Source organism: Carassius carassius, chromosome 31 (assembly GCF_963082965.1).
Source record: "Carassius carassius chromosome 31, fCarCar2.1, whole genome shotgun sequence".
Taxonomy (NCBI): Eukaryota; Metazoa; Chordata; class Actinopteri; order Cypriniformes; family Cyprinidae; genus Carassius; species Carassius carassius.
Genome location: NC_081785.1, coordinates 21,730,067 through 21,748,707, shown reverse-complemented (window position 1 = coordinate 21,748,707; position 18,641 = coordinate 21,730,067). Strand labels below are relative to the sequence as shown.

At 37.1% G+C, this 18,641-nt stretch overlaps 1 protein-coding gene across 1 annotated transcript in view; it reads right to left on the bottom strand.

Moving 5' to 3' along the window:
* Positions 1 to 18,641, bottom strand: part of LOC132111773 (probable JmjC domain-containing histone demethylation protein 2C) — a 62,145-nt gene that overhangs the window by 13,459 nt on the left and 30,045 nt on the right. The window contains exons 3-8 of the mRNA XM_059519364.1: positions 13,929 to 14,042; positions 2,680 to 2,785; positions 941 to 1,065; positions 715 to 846; positions 381 to 422; positions 177 to 291 (exon numbers count right to left, since the gene is read on the bottom strand). Of these exons, the coding sequence (XP_059375347.1) occupies positions 177 to 291; positions 381 to 422; positions 715 to 846; positions 941 to 1,065; positions 2,680 to 2,785; positions 13,929 to 14,042 (634 nt within the window). The remainder of the gene's footprint in view (positions 1 to 176; positions 292 to 380; positions 423 to 714; positions 847 to 940; positions 1,066 to 2,679; positions 2,786 to 13,928; positions 14,043 to 18,641) is intronic.

Sequence of the window (18,641 nt, the reverse complement as noted above, 5' to 3'; positions counted from 1 at the left end):
CTGATTTAGAAAGAGTTACACAGCTACTGTAGTACATGTAATATTCTCATTGACACTTTGAAAAACTCAGCACTCCATATCAAGCTAATGCCATAAATCTGAATCCAGCTAAATGTAATTTAACACAGGTGGAGCTCCTAATATCATCATTACCATTATCCATGGCTACAGCTCACCTCTTCTCTCATCACTCCTCTTTTCGACCCTCATGCCTTCTTTTTCATCCTCCTCCATGCTGCAGTTATGTGTGGTCATCTCAGAGTGCTGCTGCACCGGCCTGGAGCTGCACACCTTCAGCAGAGAGACAGAGTGTGTTTTGTAACTAGGGGCTATATCTGTATACTGCTGTTATGCATTTGGAAAGATTTTAAAGACTCTACCTGGTCATTTGTTGTATTGTTGTTTGATATGCTTCCTGTGCCCTGGAAAAAGATTTAAAAGACAAAAGAGGTAATGGAGACACAATTAAACATTTACTTTATCTAACTGAGGACACGTCACAAACTTCTGCCCCTATAAGTTAGTACTAAAGCTAATTATAAATACTAAAACTTTTTTTCTGTATCCTTGACTGAAAACACTTTTTTCCCCCGAATGAAGACATGCTTCAAAAATGTCTCCAAAGAAAGTTTTTTTCACATTTGCCATACTTTTGGGGACAATTTTGTTGCTAAATTAGTATGTGCACACAAACTCACAAAATACAGTACTCACAAGAAAAATCCTGTTGATCTTGGTGATATGTGGCTTGCGATTTGAGTTGTCTCCCATCAGCAAGGAGTGGGTGATATCATCTAGCAACATCATCTGAACCAGCGACGGATCTACATTCACAATCTCCCGAACCTTTTGAATATTAAAAAATCCTTCATGTAAAACACATTTTTACATTATCTTACCATACACAGCCTGATATATATGTGTGTTTATGTGGCCTCACCTGGTCGGTCATGACCGCTACAGTTCTGTTGTTCTGGTCGTGATGTGTGATGACTCCAGACAGCCACTGGGTTTTGGACTCCTGTCTGAACACTTTTACTCTCAGGCCCTTTAGAGAACAAGCACCTGTCGCATAAAAGCAAATAGCACACACATCAAAGTACTACCATTCATAACACTGACCTAACAAAACAATGACCCTCTAATCCTCAAATCACACCATTGAGATCAAACCATAAACACACTCATGATGACATGTTAGTTCGTGCATTAATCAGATCCTTATTTGATAAACTTGGACGAGCCAAGTTTGACCCATAAAATAAACATAATATAATATGATGTGGCAAAATTCATATAATTGCACCAGTGCTACACATTATTGCACCAGTAACGTAAATAAACTATACAACTTAGCAGAAGAATTAGTTAGGAATAACATGAATAAAAAATATTTAAAAAGTCATATTTCTGTTGGTACTTTTTTTTTTACTGTATTGCTGTTAACACTGTTTTAACGCTAAAAACACTTCAGCCTTGGTAATAGCCCAGTGATGCATGGCATATTGTGGCTATTTGCCATCTTACAAAAAAAAAATGCTTTAGACTTAACTCTAACTGAATGAGCCATATTCAAAAATGTGATGCACATAATTTAGATTCTATATGAAGAAGGCAACATAACTGTAAACAGCCACATTCACATTGCATGCTGCCCAGACACAATGCAATGCATTCTTGCAACAAGCAATTTGTCTGTAAATACCAGACGACAAGACGACAAAAGCAATCACAAATCTTAATAAGCCAATAAGCAAGCACTGTCTCACACTCATCACAAAATTAGCAGGCCTATATAATAAATCCTAAACCGTTTCAACATGATTAAAAATACACACTGGCTACATACAGTATTTAAATACTGTCATGGAATACACTTGCTTGTTTATATGGCTATCACAGTTCACAAAAATTTGCTTCCTTTATTTTCAAGATCTGAGGTAAATGATACATTGTCACTTTCAATATGCCTATTACAGTCATGCACAGTGATTGAACTACAATTAAACCTCTTTTCAGTTTATACAAAGCACATAATCAGCACCTGAGATTATTTTTGTGATTAGACACAGTTTTTATGGTATGTTCCTGTTCTCAGCCACAATGTCACAGGAACTGAAAACATTTCTCAAATAAAATCCCCTTTTATTTGTTGTGTAGAGCTGTTGTGGCTGGTTAGGACAAAAACTGTGATTAACATGGCAAAACCTTTTATTGTGTTGTTCCAGCCTTTGGTGTTGGGCTAATGAACTTTGGAAGAATCATTTTGATTACTAATAATAAATGTGAAATTTAAACTGTAGAATCTTGTAACATTTTGCAGTAGAATTTTTAACATATTGCTCTTCCTTGTGTTGTGCCTGAGACAATCATATTAATGGTCTTTTGTGATTATAGCTTTGTTTAAATCCAGTCAAACACATGAGTGCTGAGCGCTGATGAAGATACTGAAAATCCTCTGTGTACTCAAGCAGACAGAATATATTGAGCAAAGATGTTTGACAGTTAGGCTTCAAACAGTCAACTCCAAGCTGATCTGATTTACTCAAACTACCTTATCAAGTGCTAACAGAACACATACAGCACAAACAAACCAAATCACAGGATTCTCACACAGATCAGCACGACGAAGATCTTTCCTACGAAGAATGGGAGCAGAGAGAATGTAAGCTAGAATACCTTGCTGAAGAATGTTCTGGAATTGGTTTTGTTTGAGCCAGGCTTGGACCCGTTCCTGCAGAGATGGATCATCTCTCACAGCTGCATTTCCACCATCCACTTCATCCTTTAACAGCAAAACAACACAGCTTGAAACAAGTGCTGGCTCTCTTTTCCTTTTTTTGAGGAGTGCTAAAAATGTTATCTGCCATGATCACACCGAAGGCAAAGAAAAGATGAAGATGAAAGAAAGCAACAGTTGCACACAAGACAGCTTCAGATGGGGGAGGGATGTCAGAGAGAGACAGCGTACACACACACACACACACAGAGAGAGAGTATTACACATGGCATTACTCATCCATGTACACAATAGACACACCTCCTCACCGTACACACACACACACACACAAGACTGGAAATTATGTAACGGTAGTGTGCGAGGGATATTTAAGCTGAACTGCAGCTGAACTCCCAAAACCTCTGCCTGTTACACACACACAGCGAATAAACACAGGAAACACAGAGGTTACATATTTCCAAAAAAATGTAAAATTACATCACACTCTCTGTCACTTCCATCCAGTACCTGACAGAGATCACGAGTCCTGAAACATACACACTGTCTAATCACCTGGCATTCTTCCATTTCCCCCCCTCAGGAATAAGGTTTATTTTTTTGCATTTGACCAAATCAATTTTTTTTTTATTCTGCTGAATGTAAGTGAATGTAAAAAAAAAAAAAGGTATGTATTATTTCTAATTAATACATCTATTATAGATACATAAAATATATTTAATATTTATTGCATTTATTTTTATCATTAATTATTTAAATGTTATAATTCTAAAATATATACATTGAAATAATTGTATTTTATTGTTATGTTCCGTATGAATTAAGTAATTGGTTATTAAAGCAATTAAAACCTGTTAACTGTCACCCGTCCCCTCGGTGGGATGCCTACGTGTACTTCACTATATTGCAATTAAATCCTAATCTAATCATGACAAACTATATATCGTTGGAAAGGTCTAAGACTCCTACATAGATATTTTACAAATCTTTTTTAATAAAAATTATGTAGGAAAAGTAATAGATTAATTTATGGCAAGAGTGCACCTAAAAAACCATTACATCAAAACAGGAGTTCTGACCTTTGTCAAAAAAAAGTCTTCTCTGTTGCCTTTTTCTCTATCACACTTCAGAAATCATCAGAAATTATATATCACTTGAAAACTTAAAATTTCAAAATTCATTCTTTGAAACACATTTTCACAGTTATCTGAGCTCCCTCTTTCTCTTCCATCAGTCTTCATCTGGCTAGTCTAATACCTCAGTCCAATTCCTCCTCTCTGACCCATATTCGACATCATGATCTTCCCTCCCTCTCTCTCTCACACATGCACACACTCACTCATATGTTTGTTTTTGTGAAAAGTGGGGACATCCCATAGGCGTAATGGTTTTTATAATGCCCTACACCAACCCTACACCTAACCCTAACCCTCACAGGAAACTGTGCATTTTAACTTTCTCAAAAAAACTCATTCTGTATGATTTATAAGTGTTTTGAAAAATGGGGACATGGGTTATGTCCTCATAAGTCACCCTCTCCTTGTAATACCTGTGTCATACCCATGTCATTATACAGAGTTGTGTCCTGATACGTCACAAAAACAAGAGCACGCACACACACACACACACACACACACACACACGTGTAAATGCAGAGGCTCAGGTCCAGGGAACAGAAATCTTTCACAGCAATACTGTGAACTGTTGTGACTTCCTTAAAGACACAGCAGCAAATAATGACCCATTTAACTCTGTCGAAGAAGGTGAAACATGGTCAAGAAAAACTTGTCTAAATAAAAAAAATTTGGGGGGTGGGGGTGCCAATGATAATATATATGTATGAAATGAACCCTTTAACAGCTATCAATTATGTCTGCTGCACACTAACATATAAAATCTTAATTATTTCAAGAGGTCTTAAATTTGTGGACAGAAATAATAAAATCGTGATATGGCCTGATGTGATTTTTAAACACTGAACATTTCAAAGTAAAAGCTACGCTGTTGTGCCTTTTACAGGGTTGTGGTTTCAGAACAGTTTACGGTCAATGAAAGGCCTACATTTACGCCAATCCATTCTTATGATCTACTATGTATATATCATACCTGCAAACGTTCGTCTTTTGGATAAGTTCATCGTTCTAACAAGCACGGCTACTTTGTATATATTTCTTCTGTTCCATAATCACCACTTACTGTCAGAGAGAGAACATTTTAAATGAATATAAATAATGTGTAATTTTGACAAGACTGAAAGGCTGAAATGAGGTTGGTCATTTTTAAACTTAATGTTTTCATCAAATCCTGTATTATTTGAACCCTAAAGGTGTCTAAATTGTCTTTTTTTTTTTACAGTATATGGTATCAATATGGTATTAATGACAAAACATTATTAATAATAGCTCACCACAGTAGGGCAATGAGATCTGCAGCTGGCCAGCTGTGTCGGTGTGATCCATGTGTGTGTGTGTGTGGAGTTCTAATAATGTCAGTGAGTGTGTGTATGTGTGTGTGCGTGTGTGTGTGTGTGTGTGTGTGAAAGAGAGAGTGAGCGGCCATCTCTGATTACTATCTGCCCTTGCATAGCAAACATAAGGCATTGTGTGTGTGTGTGTGTGTGTGTGTGTGTGTAAGAGAGCAGACTGCATGAGAGAGGGAATATGAGAGAGAAGGAGAGCAGGACTGAGAGAGGGAGAGAGAGAGAGAGAGGGGGAGAGAGAGAAAGAGAGAGGAAGAGGGAGAGAGAGAGAGTGTGTGTATTACTCATCCGTGCTTCAGTTCTCAGGACGAAGGGAAGACATGATTTATTCATTTACCCGCAGGCAGGTTTTGATCTCTCTCTCTCTGGCTCAGACTGTCTTTCTTGTCTTGCTCACACAAGCATACACAGTCTCTCTCTCTTTCTCTCTCCCCTGCTGTTTCTGTGCCTCTCTCACCTCACACTATATTTCTCTCTTTGACAAAAACACACACACACACACACACACACACACACACACAAGCAGCTCTGCCTCACTGGCCTTTAGGAGGAGGGGTAGCGAATGAAGGAGGAATGAGAGCGGAGATAATAAGACGGGGGATGAGGGAGGTGTGATTGGAGAGAGCGTTATGTGGGCAGGATGAAGGGCAAATTGAGCTAATGATGATGGTAAGGTTAATTAGGGTTAATTAGCGTGTTACAGCGTGGCTTTCTTTGATTGGTGGGCTGGTTTTCCTGCTTTTAAACTTCACCAAACAATGAAATTCACTCATTCTGTCAATCAAGACAAACACACACACACACACACTAACACACATACACAAAGTCAAACTTACTCTGAAAACAAAAGCATCTCTGCATTTCCCTTATACATATAGGACACACACACACACACACACACACACACACACACACACACACACACACACACACACACACACATACACAATACGAGATCATAAACTCATTAACTACTAAACATAGACACATAAACAAGATCTAAACTTGACAGAGCACACACACACACACACACACACACACCTCGGCTGACCTAAGCACATGAGAAATTAGATAAAGGCACGAATACAGAGAAACACAGTGACTCAAACACACTCCAGAGGACGTGATGCACCGCAGGACAGGATGAATACGACACTGAGAAAAACAGATCTATCAGAAATACATTTCATTTATTCTGTTCATTCTTTAATTTAGCAGCACATTTGGATATTTCAACTAAAGATTGTCCTTCAATGTGAAGGCTATGTTAACGTTCATGTCTGTCTTTATGACAGCTACTTTATTCACAAGAGCATTCATCTCCATTAATATTGAATCCTGGACTTGAATATTTCAGGTAAAATAAATGTAGTTTACACAGTAGAGTATGATGCTAAGGCCTAAAAAAAAAAAAAGTTTGGTTCCGGTTGGTTGTCAGTTGAGGTCATTGGTCGGTAGGGATTTATTTTTTTTTGTTATTTTTTTTTTTTTTTCTCCAGTGGCAGTTTTACACACACACACACACGCGCGCTGATTTTAAATGTGTGTACCGGTACTTTTACGACAGTGATTCTGTATTCCCGTTTAAAGTCTGTTGTTGCCATAGACACGCAAAACGCACACACACACACAAAAAGCCTTAGCGGGAGTTTGACAGGCGATCTCATAGTAGATTAACATGGAGGATTTGAACTTGAAAAACGGAGTGTACAGACATCTTTTTGTAGTCAAACAACATTCTTTATGATGTTCATTTATGTGGTTTATTTGATTTTGATGCTATAAATTAATTAGAAGCAAGAGACGATCAGTTAGTTTTAACTGATGATCTAACTTACAGCGATCTGTTCGACATATTCAAGAGCCACAAAACGGTATTTATTGTTTACATTTCTTTAAAAAATGACCACATTTGAAAGGTGAAATAACCAAATGAGACTTTGTTTCATATTAAAAGTAAGCTGGTAATGTTAATGTCCTGTCTGTCAGCATGTTGTCAGTGCCCTCTCTGTTCCGCGATATATTGTTGACCCCTATATGGTTTTTAACGGATTACTTAAGTGTAAAACAGCATTTAAAGGAAACTGTAATTTAATTAACGATGTGTGAAAGACCGTTCTTCCCCAGTCTCATAAAATAAATTTGGGTCGCACATAAATTGACAGGGTCGGTCGGAAACCGGAACCAAACAAATTTTTTTTTTAGGCCTAACAATACCAGGGTCAAGAGTATGATTCCCAGGGAATGCATGAACTGATACTGAATGCAATGCATGTCGCTTTGGATATAAGCATCTACCAGCTGCATATATATATATATATATATATATAAAATGGAAAGTGAAGGCTTATTAACAACATGCATGACATTTTGTTGACCGCCAAAGGCAATCATTCAGACTTATAGCAGTGTATAAAAACAGAGATGTATTCACACTTAGAATATATGGGGTACAATAGTGAAGCCTAACCCAGTAATATATGTTTGTATGATGCATGCCATTGGCTGGAAGGGCAAAAAGCAAGCTTTTTAGGCCACATATAATTTGAGTGTAAACACATGACTTCAAAATAACCAGGTTTAATGTTAGTTAATTATGCAACAGTTTAATATTTATAAAACACAGGCAAAAACATTTAAACTGACAGGTCATTACTCCCATTCAATTTTTTTTTTGCATTAAATTAATACTTGCAATAATGCATTCAATTTATTTAAAAGAAAATACTTTTACATTGTTACCAAAAATATATATATTTCAAATAAATGCTGTGTTTTTAACTTTCTATTAATAATTTCAATGTATAATGATTTCCACAAAAATCTCAAGCAGCCTTCTTCAACATAATAACAAGAAATGTTTTTTGGGCACCTAATCCGCATGTTATAATGATTTATAAAGAATCATGTGACATTCTAAACTATAAAAAATGTTATTACAGTAAACAGTTATTTTAATAATCATAATTATTAGTAAAAAAAACACTTATTAATTCTAAGTATTTTTGATTAAATAACTGCAGCTTTAGTGAGCATAAAAGACAAAAATAAAAATTTTACAGAGTGGATGGCATGTCACTTCCGTGCCACAGCCGCTGTGAGCCACAGGATGAGATTCAATAAAGAAAAAGGGACAACCAAGAAACATATATTACATTAACCACTACCATCATGGCCTACTTTCCATAATCCAAACAGCAATCATTTTTGTTTTACTTGAGTTAAGTCACATTACAGAAATGAAATTTTTGACATGAAAGCAGTTAATGGCATATTCAGAAATACAGTGATATTGTATTTATGTAGTACATGATAGCCTGTAAACAAATGAAATGTCACAAAGTTGATCGATCTAATGGAGCTACAAAATCGTTTATCCTACAGTAGACACAACAAAATCCAAATTAAGCACAAACACAAACCCAGCTGCACCAAACAGAACTGATGGATGCATGGTTGCTTTCAGTCGGCAACCACGGTTTAGTAACATGTCTATGTGTGAGAGAGACAGAAAGGACGGGACATGACAGACGTCACACGAAGAGTGAGATGACCTCAGTCTAGCACACAGCCAAAGCATCACCACTGCAACATGTTCAAGAGAGACATCAGGCTGATCCAACTATTGCATCAGGAAGAGAGAGATGGGGAGACAGAGAGAGAGAGAAAGAAGAAGGGGGAGAAACAGACATACAGACAGATTAGTGTAAAAGATGAGCTTGTATGTATGTATGTACAGAATCAGGAAGAGAACAAACAAGCTCATGCTCCTTCCTACAGAGAGAACAGCCAAGCACACACACACACACACACACACACACACAGAGGGTTAGAAATAGATGATGCTGAAAAGTGCTTCATTGAATTCAAATTTGAGAGTAGAGAGAGAAGAAAAGAGAGGGAGATGTGCGTGTTTGAGAGAGGAGGAGAGACAGAAAGGCTTGATTGAGAGGGACAGAAGAGAGAGATGTGTAGAGGGAGGGTGATGAAGTAGATGAGATAATGACAAACAGAGGAGAGCGAGTGAGAGAGGAGCGATAGAAGACTGACACACACACACACACACACACACACACACACACACACAGAAAGAGTGCTCATAAAAATCAATGCAGGAGTCTGAAGACCTGTCCTTCAGTAAGAGAAGAACAACAAGTGCTTGAGCAGAGATAGAGAGAAGCGCTCTTGTCTGAATATATCACTGAACATAGATCCCTACAAAGCTCACAGCTTTTCACTAAACATAATTGAAAGCCAGCAAAGACGGCTATTTTTTCCCTGTTAAATACTTCCTCCTATGCTGCACTGACACAGCAGTTCAACCAGAGGTCTGATTCTCCGACCGATATAGCAGACAGGTTTGAAAGTCATTTCTTCAAACATAATTGTTGAAACTAGTGGCACAGAAATGACAAACTTTAACTTAAATTGAATGAGAGGATTGTGTTGTTGTCCATATTACCATATGAACACACTGTACATTATATCATAATTAAGTAAAAAAAAAATTATCCAGAATTTATTTGAATGATAAGTGCAAGTTTTATATTAATATTTTTGTTTGCAATAGCTGTGTGTGTGTGTGTGTGTGTGTGTGTATATATAAATACATAAATACATAATACATCACACTATAAAAGCTAATGGCTGTTTCATATTGGTCATGCAGTTAATGGTTAATATAGAAAGATTGTTTCAGTTAGATTATTGTTAATATTAGATTGTTTTCTCTGTTACTAACATCATTACAAATTTATGAGCTATCTATTTTTTGAAGGTTAAATGAAATTTTAAGCTAAAGAGTAGATAAACACACACACAGATAAATGAAAGATTTATCTTTATCTTTTTTATTTTTAAGATAAAAAGAGTAAATTAAATGAAAAATAACTGTGAATGTATGTCAAACAGAGATGGAAAGCAGCTTTTCAGAAGTCTGTGTGTGTGTGTGTGTGTGTGTGTGTTGCTGACTCACAGCTGAGTGTCTTTCTCACCACTGCCTCAAAAGGGAAAGTGTTCCACAGAGCCTAATGGAAACCACTCTGCCTGCTTTTCCCTTCAGTAAACCTCTCCCCCTTCTCTCACTTACTTCAGTCTATCTCTGTCATACACAAGAACACACACACACTCACTCGCGCAGGCAAACACAATGTTTGGAGCTTCCTAAAAACAGCTGCACTGTTCCCATTTCAGCTCAACAAGTCAACAGTGCGTAATCCTTCCCTCTACACACACATCTCATTACTCGTCCACTCACATACTTTCTCACACGCACAAACACCCTCAGACTGGCCCCTTGACATGTGCTTAGTAAAAACACAGCTTTGAGTTGTCAAGGAAACAGCAATAAATACACACAGTGCTCTGTCCATGCTCCATTTTCCCTGATAGATCTGTCTCACACTTTCTCTCCACCTTTATCTCTCTCTCTCTCTCTCTCTCTCTCTCTCTAGGCTGCTCAGTAATTCACTCACGTCTCAGAGCTCAACATTCAGAGCTGTGGGTAACAGAGCGGTGGAGAGAAACACAGTATAGTAAATAGAGCAAGAGTAAAGTTAAACATAAAGGGAACAGAACAGAATAGTAGAGTGAATAAAATAGAACAGAATACAAGAGTGGAATCGAATAACGGATAAGATTGCTCACGGTTCGGTTCACCGTTTAGGGTCCTGGGTCGGTTCGGTATGTGCTATGTGCAGGTAAAAAAGGACCATGAAGTGTGGGGGGTCTGGAGCAGGGGCATTACATATTGTGTGTGGTGTGTCGCTTTTTTCAGTTCAGTTCGAATATTGTAGAATAGAGTAAAAGTGGGGGGGGGGGGACAAAGTCAAGTACAGTAGATTAGATTAGAATGGGACAGAGTAGAGTGAAACACAGAATTGAACAGAACAGAGTGTAGCACAAATAGATCAGAACAAAACAGTACGAGTAGAACTCTGGAATAAATAGAATATAACAATAGAATAGAATAATGAAAGAGTAGAGCAAAGTGGGGTAAACCAGAATAGATAAAGTGGAATAGAATAGAATGACATAATAACAGAATAAATTGAGTTACGTAGAATAGAATAGAGTGAACTACAGCAGCATAGAACAGAGCTGCGTTTCCCAAAAGCTAACCTGTCAGCAACTTAGTTGGTTGGCAATGGGAAATTGTATTGCAACTTAGTTAGCAACTATGCTTTTGGGAAATTCACCCCTGAACAGTAGAATAGTAGAAACTTGGCAATTTGTTCATATCTATTAAATTGAAGGGGCTGGTACAATAGAATATAATAAAATAGAGAAGCATAAAATAAAGTTTAGGCAAAGTGGAGTAGATTAAAATAGAATAGAATAGCACAGAATAGAATAAACGGTATATTACACACTGTACAGTTGGAGTACAGTATAATTAAATAGAAATCAAATAGAATAGAACAGACTGGAGTAGAGCTGAATAGACAGAATGGACAAGAACAGAGGAGCACAGATGAGTGTACAAGTGAGCAAAGAACAACAAACAAATCAAATAGAACCGAGTAGCATAGAATTAAATAGAAAAAAGCTGAAAACAGGCACGTATATAACAAAAAAAAAAGAATGTAGTAAAGTACAGTTGCACAGAATTAGAGTGGACCTGAATAGAACGGAATAAAGTCCAATGGAATAGAACAGAGTAGAATAGAATAGAATGTGGGAGTAGAGGAGGGTTATGTGTTTAGAGGCTGATCCTCACAGAATTGACAGAACTGCAGCATTCAGAACACATCAGTGTCTTGTGCTAGTGCTTTATCCAGACTCTCTCTCTCTCTTTCTCTAATGTGTTCCCTCCCTCTGCCTTGTGTTTCTTTCTCACAGCTTCAGTCCCGCCTCCACACACACACACACACACACACACACACACACACAGAGATGAAAGAGAGGGGGTCTCGCTTTTATCATCCATCCACAGGCATCAGAGACTGGGAGTGATGAAATGATGCAGCGGTGTGTGTGTGTGTGCGTGTGTTCAAGTGTTTCTCCACAGCTCACAGTGAATATAAACAGTCCTGTGTGTCACACTGTCTTCTCCTGCACTAAATTATATGATTGCGCCTGTGATTATGATAACAAACACAGCCTGCAGGAGTATGTAAAGAGTGAGGAGCATGTGTGTTCGGCTAATTACACCCCTTACAACAACACACACTGCTAGATTCACTGTGAGAATAAGCTCTAAAACACTCTAAAACGAACATACACTACACACTACAAAAATATTTAACCCCCAAAATATATTCAGCACACCCTGCAACTTTTAGATTTAAGATAAAAACATTAAACTCCTGATTAAAATGACGTTTTCAAAATGATCCTATATTGGACTATATTTGGATTATTGTTCCACGTTCAGTGGTGGGTTTCCCTTTACCATTAACCCCTTAGATTCTTTCAATTAAACCACTGTAACAGTGTATTGTGTATTGCTGTACAAAACAGCATTTCCACGCACCTGTCGTTTACTGACTGTTAGGGCTTATAAATATGAACACAGTTCATCTGTTCATTTCTACATAGTTTGTTACTCAGATGCAGGCTGAAGACTAGTGAAGACTAGAGTAATGATGCTGAAAATTCAGATTTACATCACAAGAATAAATCAAACTGTAAAAAAAAAAATTAATAGAAAGCAGTTATTTTACATTTTAAAACTCTTTCCAACCCTAAACTTTTGAATGTTATTGTAATTTGTACACTACAGGACATATTCTGAACACACAAAACATACTCCACAATATTCTACATAAACACTACAGAATAACATCCTCTGAAGACTATAAATTCAGCCTTACTTTCAATACTCTGCTGTCTGCTCTGTTAGAGGTTGTAGTTTACATAGAAATATTACTATAGAAATCTATATTCCTGTGTTTACATCATAATGCTATTTTCCAAATGTGTTTCCCCTGGAAAGCTATGACTTTCAGCCGTTTAGTGAATGGAAATCTCATTATTCAACAAGTTTTATCACATTTTTTTTTACTGCCATAGGATGAAATGGTAATTTGCAATTAAACAGACTGTCAGGGACATGCATTCCTAAGGGCGTTCTCACAAATGCCAACCAGCACTTCAAACACACAGACTAATTAAACCAGTAATGACTGGGAAATGTCATCATACACAGCACTTTTATGAGGATGTCTGAGAAAGCAACGACGCAAATCACATCTTCAGCAAAAATGTAAAACCTAGAGCAAGTGAGAGAGAGAGCATAAATAATAGAAAGAATTTTATTACTGACAAAACAACTGTATTTAATAAATTTCTGTTTCAAAATAAACTGAAAAGGTGAGAAAAGGCTAAATGAATTATTTCACACATTAAAATATAGCTCTATGCAATCATATATATATATATATATATATATATATATATATATATATATCAGCATATCTTCACTCTTATTCGTTATATGTAAGGTTCTTATATTGATATTTTATGGATGCCATAAAACACTCAATGTCTAAGTAGATCAACAGCTCACCTCCCAGAATTCAAGTAGCATAAAGAGGCAATGACTAGACCTTAAGAAGATAACTTCTTCCTAAACTTTCTACATTTATATGCAGTGGGCTATAATTTCATCACACTGTTATTTAATGGATGTCAATCATACATAGTTACACAAAGGCAACAACAAAACACCCACACACAGACGAATCTGAATAATAACTTGCGCACACACACCTCGAATGGTTGAAGCTCCTCCTGTTCAGTGTAGAACTCCAGCTGTCTGTCAGAGATGAACTCCACCACCGTCCAGCCTCCAACGCATGACTGACCAATCAGAGGCCGGAATCGCTGTAAAACACATATCACAACCAATCAGTCTCATCACTTCATAAATCCACAGAGTTATCACGAACTTTTCAAGACCAGACAGTCTTGAACTCATGGTTTATTTATTTGTAAATAATCAAATAAGTGAATTTTCTTTATTATTAGATTAGGAGAGTTCAGCCTGACTCCACCATCCATCCACCCACACCCACACCCACACACACACTCGACCTATGCTCTTTGTAGTAGGTGAATTACATACAGTAGTGTGTACATGTTGAATGTTATCTAAGAATTCAAGTTTTCTGAAAAAAATAAATAAATAATAAAAATCATAGTTTCCATAAAAAATATTAAGCAGCACAGCTGCTTTGCCTACGATAATAAAAGAAATGTTTACTGGGCACAAAATATGCATATTAGAATGATATCTGAAGGATCATGTAATCTGAAGGCTGAGGTAATAGCTGCTTAAAATTCAGCTGAATAAATTACATGTGAATATATATTTAAACATAAATCAGTCATTTTAATCTGCAATAATATTTTACAATATTATTGTTTTTACTGTTTTTTTTGTTTATAAAAGCGCCCTTTGTGAGCATTTCTTTCAAAAACATTTTAAAATCTCAAACTTTTGAACCATATTTTGATGAAATTTTTTTCTTTAATGCAGCTTTTTTTCTTCATTATCAACCGTAATGCATCCAAATAATTAATGAATATTAAATAAAAACTTAACTACAAGAACAGGGAAATTAAAAATTTCAAGTCATCGACCTCAATGAATTGGTTAGCTAGTGAAATAAAGAGTAAGCATGTCAAACCCATCAAACTGTGTGTGTGTGTGTGTGTGTGTGTGTGTGTGTGAGAAAGAGAGAGAGAGTGTGTAGATAGCTTGTGAGAATTTAGTTATTTCATTAATTAAGTCATATTCTCTATGCATGGTTTTGATTTATATAAATACTAGGCCAACACAATCAAAGTTTCCATTGTCTGGCTGTCTGTTTTGTGTGTGTGCACATGTGTGTGTGTGTGTGTGTGTGTGTATTATGCAACACAAAAATGTTCATGTCTCTGAGGTAACCTCAAGTGAAACCTAATCTACATGTGGCCACAGTGTTTTGGGATGTGCATGTGTGTGGGGGTCAGGTTTAGCCTACATTGTGGGGACCAAATGTCCAGCCAGTGTGGAAAATGACTTAATAAACATAATAAATAACGTCCTGATGAAAATTAAAAAAAGTTTGGGGTTACGCTTATGTCCAAAGGAATAGAAAATATCATTAGCTCATTATAAAAACTACAGAAATCCGTGGAAAGTCCCCAAAAATTGTGTGTGCTTCTGCAGAGGCCTGATGCATGTGATGGCTTGCGAGGAGCCAAACATCAGTCATCCAAAACCGCAATTCACAAGTACTGAGTGCCAGTCCGACTATGTGTGTGTGAGACTCATAAACCAAGAGCTGGAGGTTAAGGGGACAAACAGAACGCGTGCAAACTATTTTTAGACACTCTACTGTGTGCAGTGCACTCACATACACTGTCACACACACACCACACACAGTTACACACCTTTACCACACTGTGGTTTGAGACTCTGTTCTGTCAGTGAGGCAGACAGAGAAAGGACAAACAAACAGCACATCAACTTCACTATGACATATATCTAGGCACAGAAAACACATTTAACACATGCACATACTAACAGATACAATTTTGCAACAAACAGAATATTATAAAATACTATACATAAAAGAAACCAAGGTGTAGTGATCGACCAGGTGGATATTTAACCATTTTGTGACTGTTGTCATAGGCTAGTTATAAAATAAGTTGGTTAGAAATCAATCACTTAACAATAATAAATATTTCTTAAAGGAATTAAAGGGATAGTTCACCCAAAAATTAAAATTCTGTCATTAATTACTCATCTTCATGTAGTTTCCAAGCCCATAAGACCCTCGCTCATCTTCAGAACATGAGGGTGAGTAATTAACTCTCACTTTCAAACCTTTAATTAGCGAGGCATGGGCATCAGAACCATTGTATGTGGGAGGGACAAGACAAGTCACACCCACTTATTAAGAGCAAGGATATTGGACCCACCCAAGCACTTTTATTATCTCTAATTCCGTGCATATGTCTATTCACTTTTCAGAGCACCATCAGTCGAATCCTTTCCACTTGAGGAATGCCCAAACAAATTAAACTTTATCTACAGCCAGAGTCCGTATAAATTAAACTCCATTCCTTGTTTTCACTACACACTGAATTACAGTTACACTTACATTTTCTTGTTATAAAGCTTCAATTTAAAAAACCTGCCAACCCACATTTACATCTAAATGAGTGTTTAGTCATGATGTAAGATATTCCAAACCAGTATGACTTTCTTTATTCTGTGGAACATATAGAAAGACATTTTAAAGAATGCTAGTAACCGAACAGTTTTGGTAAGCATTAACTTCCATTTTAAGGGAACGACATGAGGGTATATGATATGATGAGGGTAAATGATGACATTTTAGGATGAACTACCCTTTTAAGTCTTAGTCACAAGAAATAAAGTTACAGCTGAGAGAAATAGTCACAATTTCAAGAAAAAGTCAATATTTTGAGCTATAAAGTTGGGACAACAGAAACAGAGTTTTAGAGAATTAGGCTACTATCTAGGGCTGCATGATGTGTCGTTTAAGCATCGATATCGCGATGTACGAATCCACGATAGTCACATCGCAGGATGTGCGATGTAGGCTGTCATAGTTGATCTGTTATTCATTAACTGTACGGGCCAGCTGCTCCCCGGCCCTTGACGAATGTGATTCGCAGATTAATTGCACAGCTTAACCATCATAGAGTGAAAGGTTTTTTATTGACAGGACTGAAAAACACATGCAAGTTTAACAGGGCAGAGAGAGAGAGAGCGCGAGAGAGACACAGAGAGAGAGAGCGCGCGAGAGAGACAGAGAGAGACAGAGAGCGCGCGCGAGAGAGACAGAGAGAGACAGAGAGCGCGCGCGAGAGAGACAGAGAGAGACAGAGAGCGCGCGCGAGAGAGACAGAGAGAGAGAGAGAGCGCGCGCGCGAGAGAGACAGAGAGAGAGAGAGCGCGCGCGCGAGAGAGACAGAGAGAGAGCGAGCCGTCTTCAAACAACAGGAGCGCAGTCTTGCTCTCTTTCCCTCCCGCATATTAATCAATTGACGCGATGGTGTCGATGTTTAAATCATTTAAAATGAGAATGTAAGTGTGCTCCCCCCATTTTTGTTTGTAAGAAAAATATCGCTATATATAATCGCAGAGAAATAAAATATCGGAATGTCATTTTTTCCCAATATCGTGCAGCCCTACTACTATCATAGGTGTGATCAACAAAGGACGAAAAAGCAGGAAACTATAAGGTGCACTTACCCCCCCAACACACGCACACAGTGACATAATTATATAGTATAATAATAAATTAATAAAAAATATTGTACTTGTTTTTTGTTTAAATGAATTTATAAATTAAATAATTAAAAAAGGGAAGAAAAATTTAAATACACATCTAAATTAAATGATTCAACAAAAAAAATCATAAAAGGAGTAATGTGGGAAATATCCTTCAAAGACTGGGCAAAATAGGGATGAAATCCAAAAAATCTGTCAATAACTTGCTGCTGACGTGCACGAAAACTAGCCATTTATTGGGCATTTCTTGTCCTCCCAGATGTTTTGTTTTTCCTTATTTCTATGGTGTCCTTTACATTTATTAAAAATAACATCTTTATTTGCCTCTCTATTTTTGAAAGGTATCTTTTCTTGTGTTTTTGTTCAGCCATTTTGTCAGTGCTTTATTATAGACTTCTATGATTGCTAATTCACAACAGAAGACGATTATTAGGTTGAACGTTCAGAATACGATTCCATAGGTTATATTTCAGCACGAATTTCACGAATGGACAGTGACTCTTTAGTAGCACGTAGAACGCGTTGATGTCAAGTAAAGTTTTTGGGAAAAGCGCGTGGAATAGCGGCGAGCGTTTATAACCTTGCACGTTGAGAGCGCTCTTCAGAGCTAAGATACATTGTTATCGGGAAACTCGACCCAGATCAGATTTAAGCATTCATTAAAGTGAATCGGTTCAAAGGAGTCATTAGTTCGCAAATCGGACGAGTCATTAGTGGACAGATATGCTCATATGCTCCGTGCATATAACGTTACTCCCAAATATATTTTGAGGTCGCACGGATTAAATTTCAGGAGCATATGCGACAAAAATGTTGGCAATTTCGAGCCTTGTAGAAGCTGCTAAACTTTCTAGCTAGAAGTAAGCAACATGGCGTTACTTTGCTAAATTAGCCCAGAATCATTTAACATTAATGTTATGGAATCATGACAAAAGTGATAAATTGATTGGTCAAATTTTACTAGACCTGCATATAAAAATGAAAGACAATTTATTGGATTTGCTTACATGAATCACCCGTGTTCACGGTCTTCGTCAGTCAACTGAAGCTGTTCACGTGAGTAGATGGTTGGGTGTGTGCAACGGTGCGCGTACACTTTGAAGTTCAATCGTGACAAATTATTGGACTACTTGTGTAGTGACATGACGACATGATTCAAAGGCACAAAA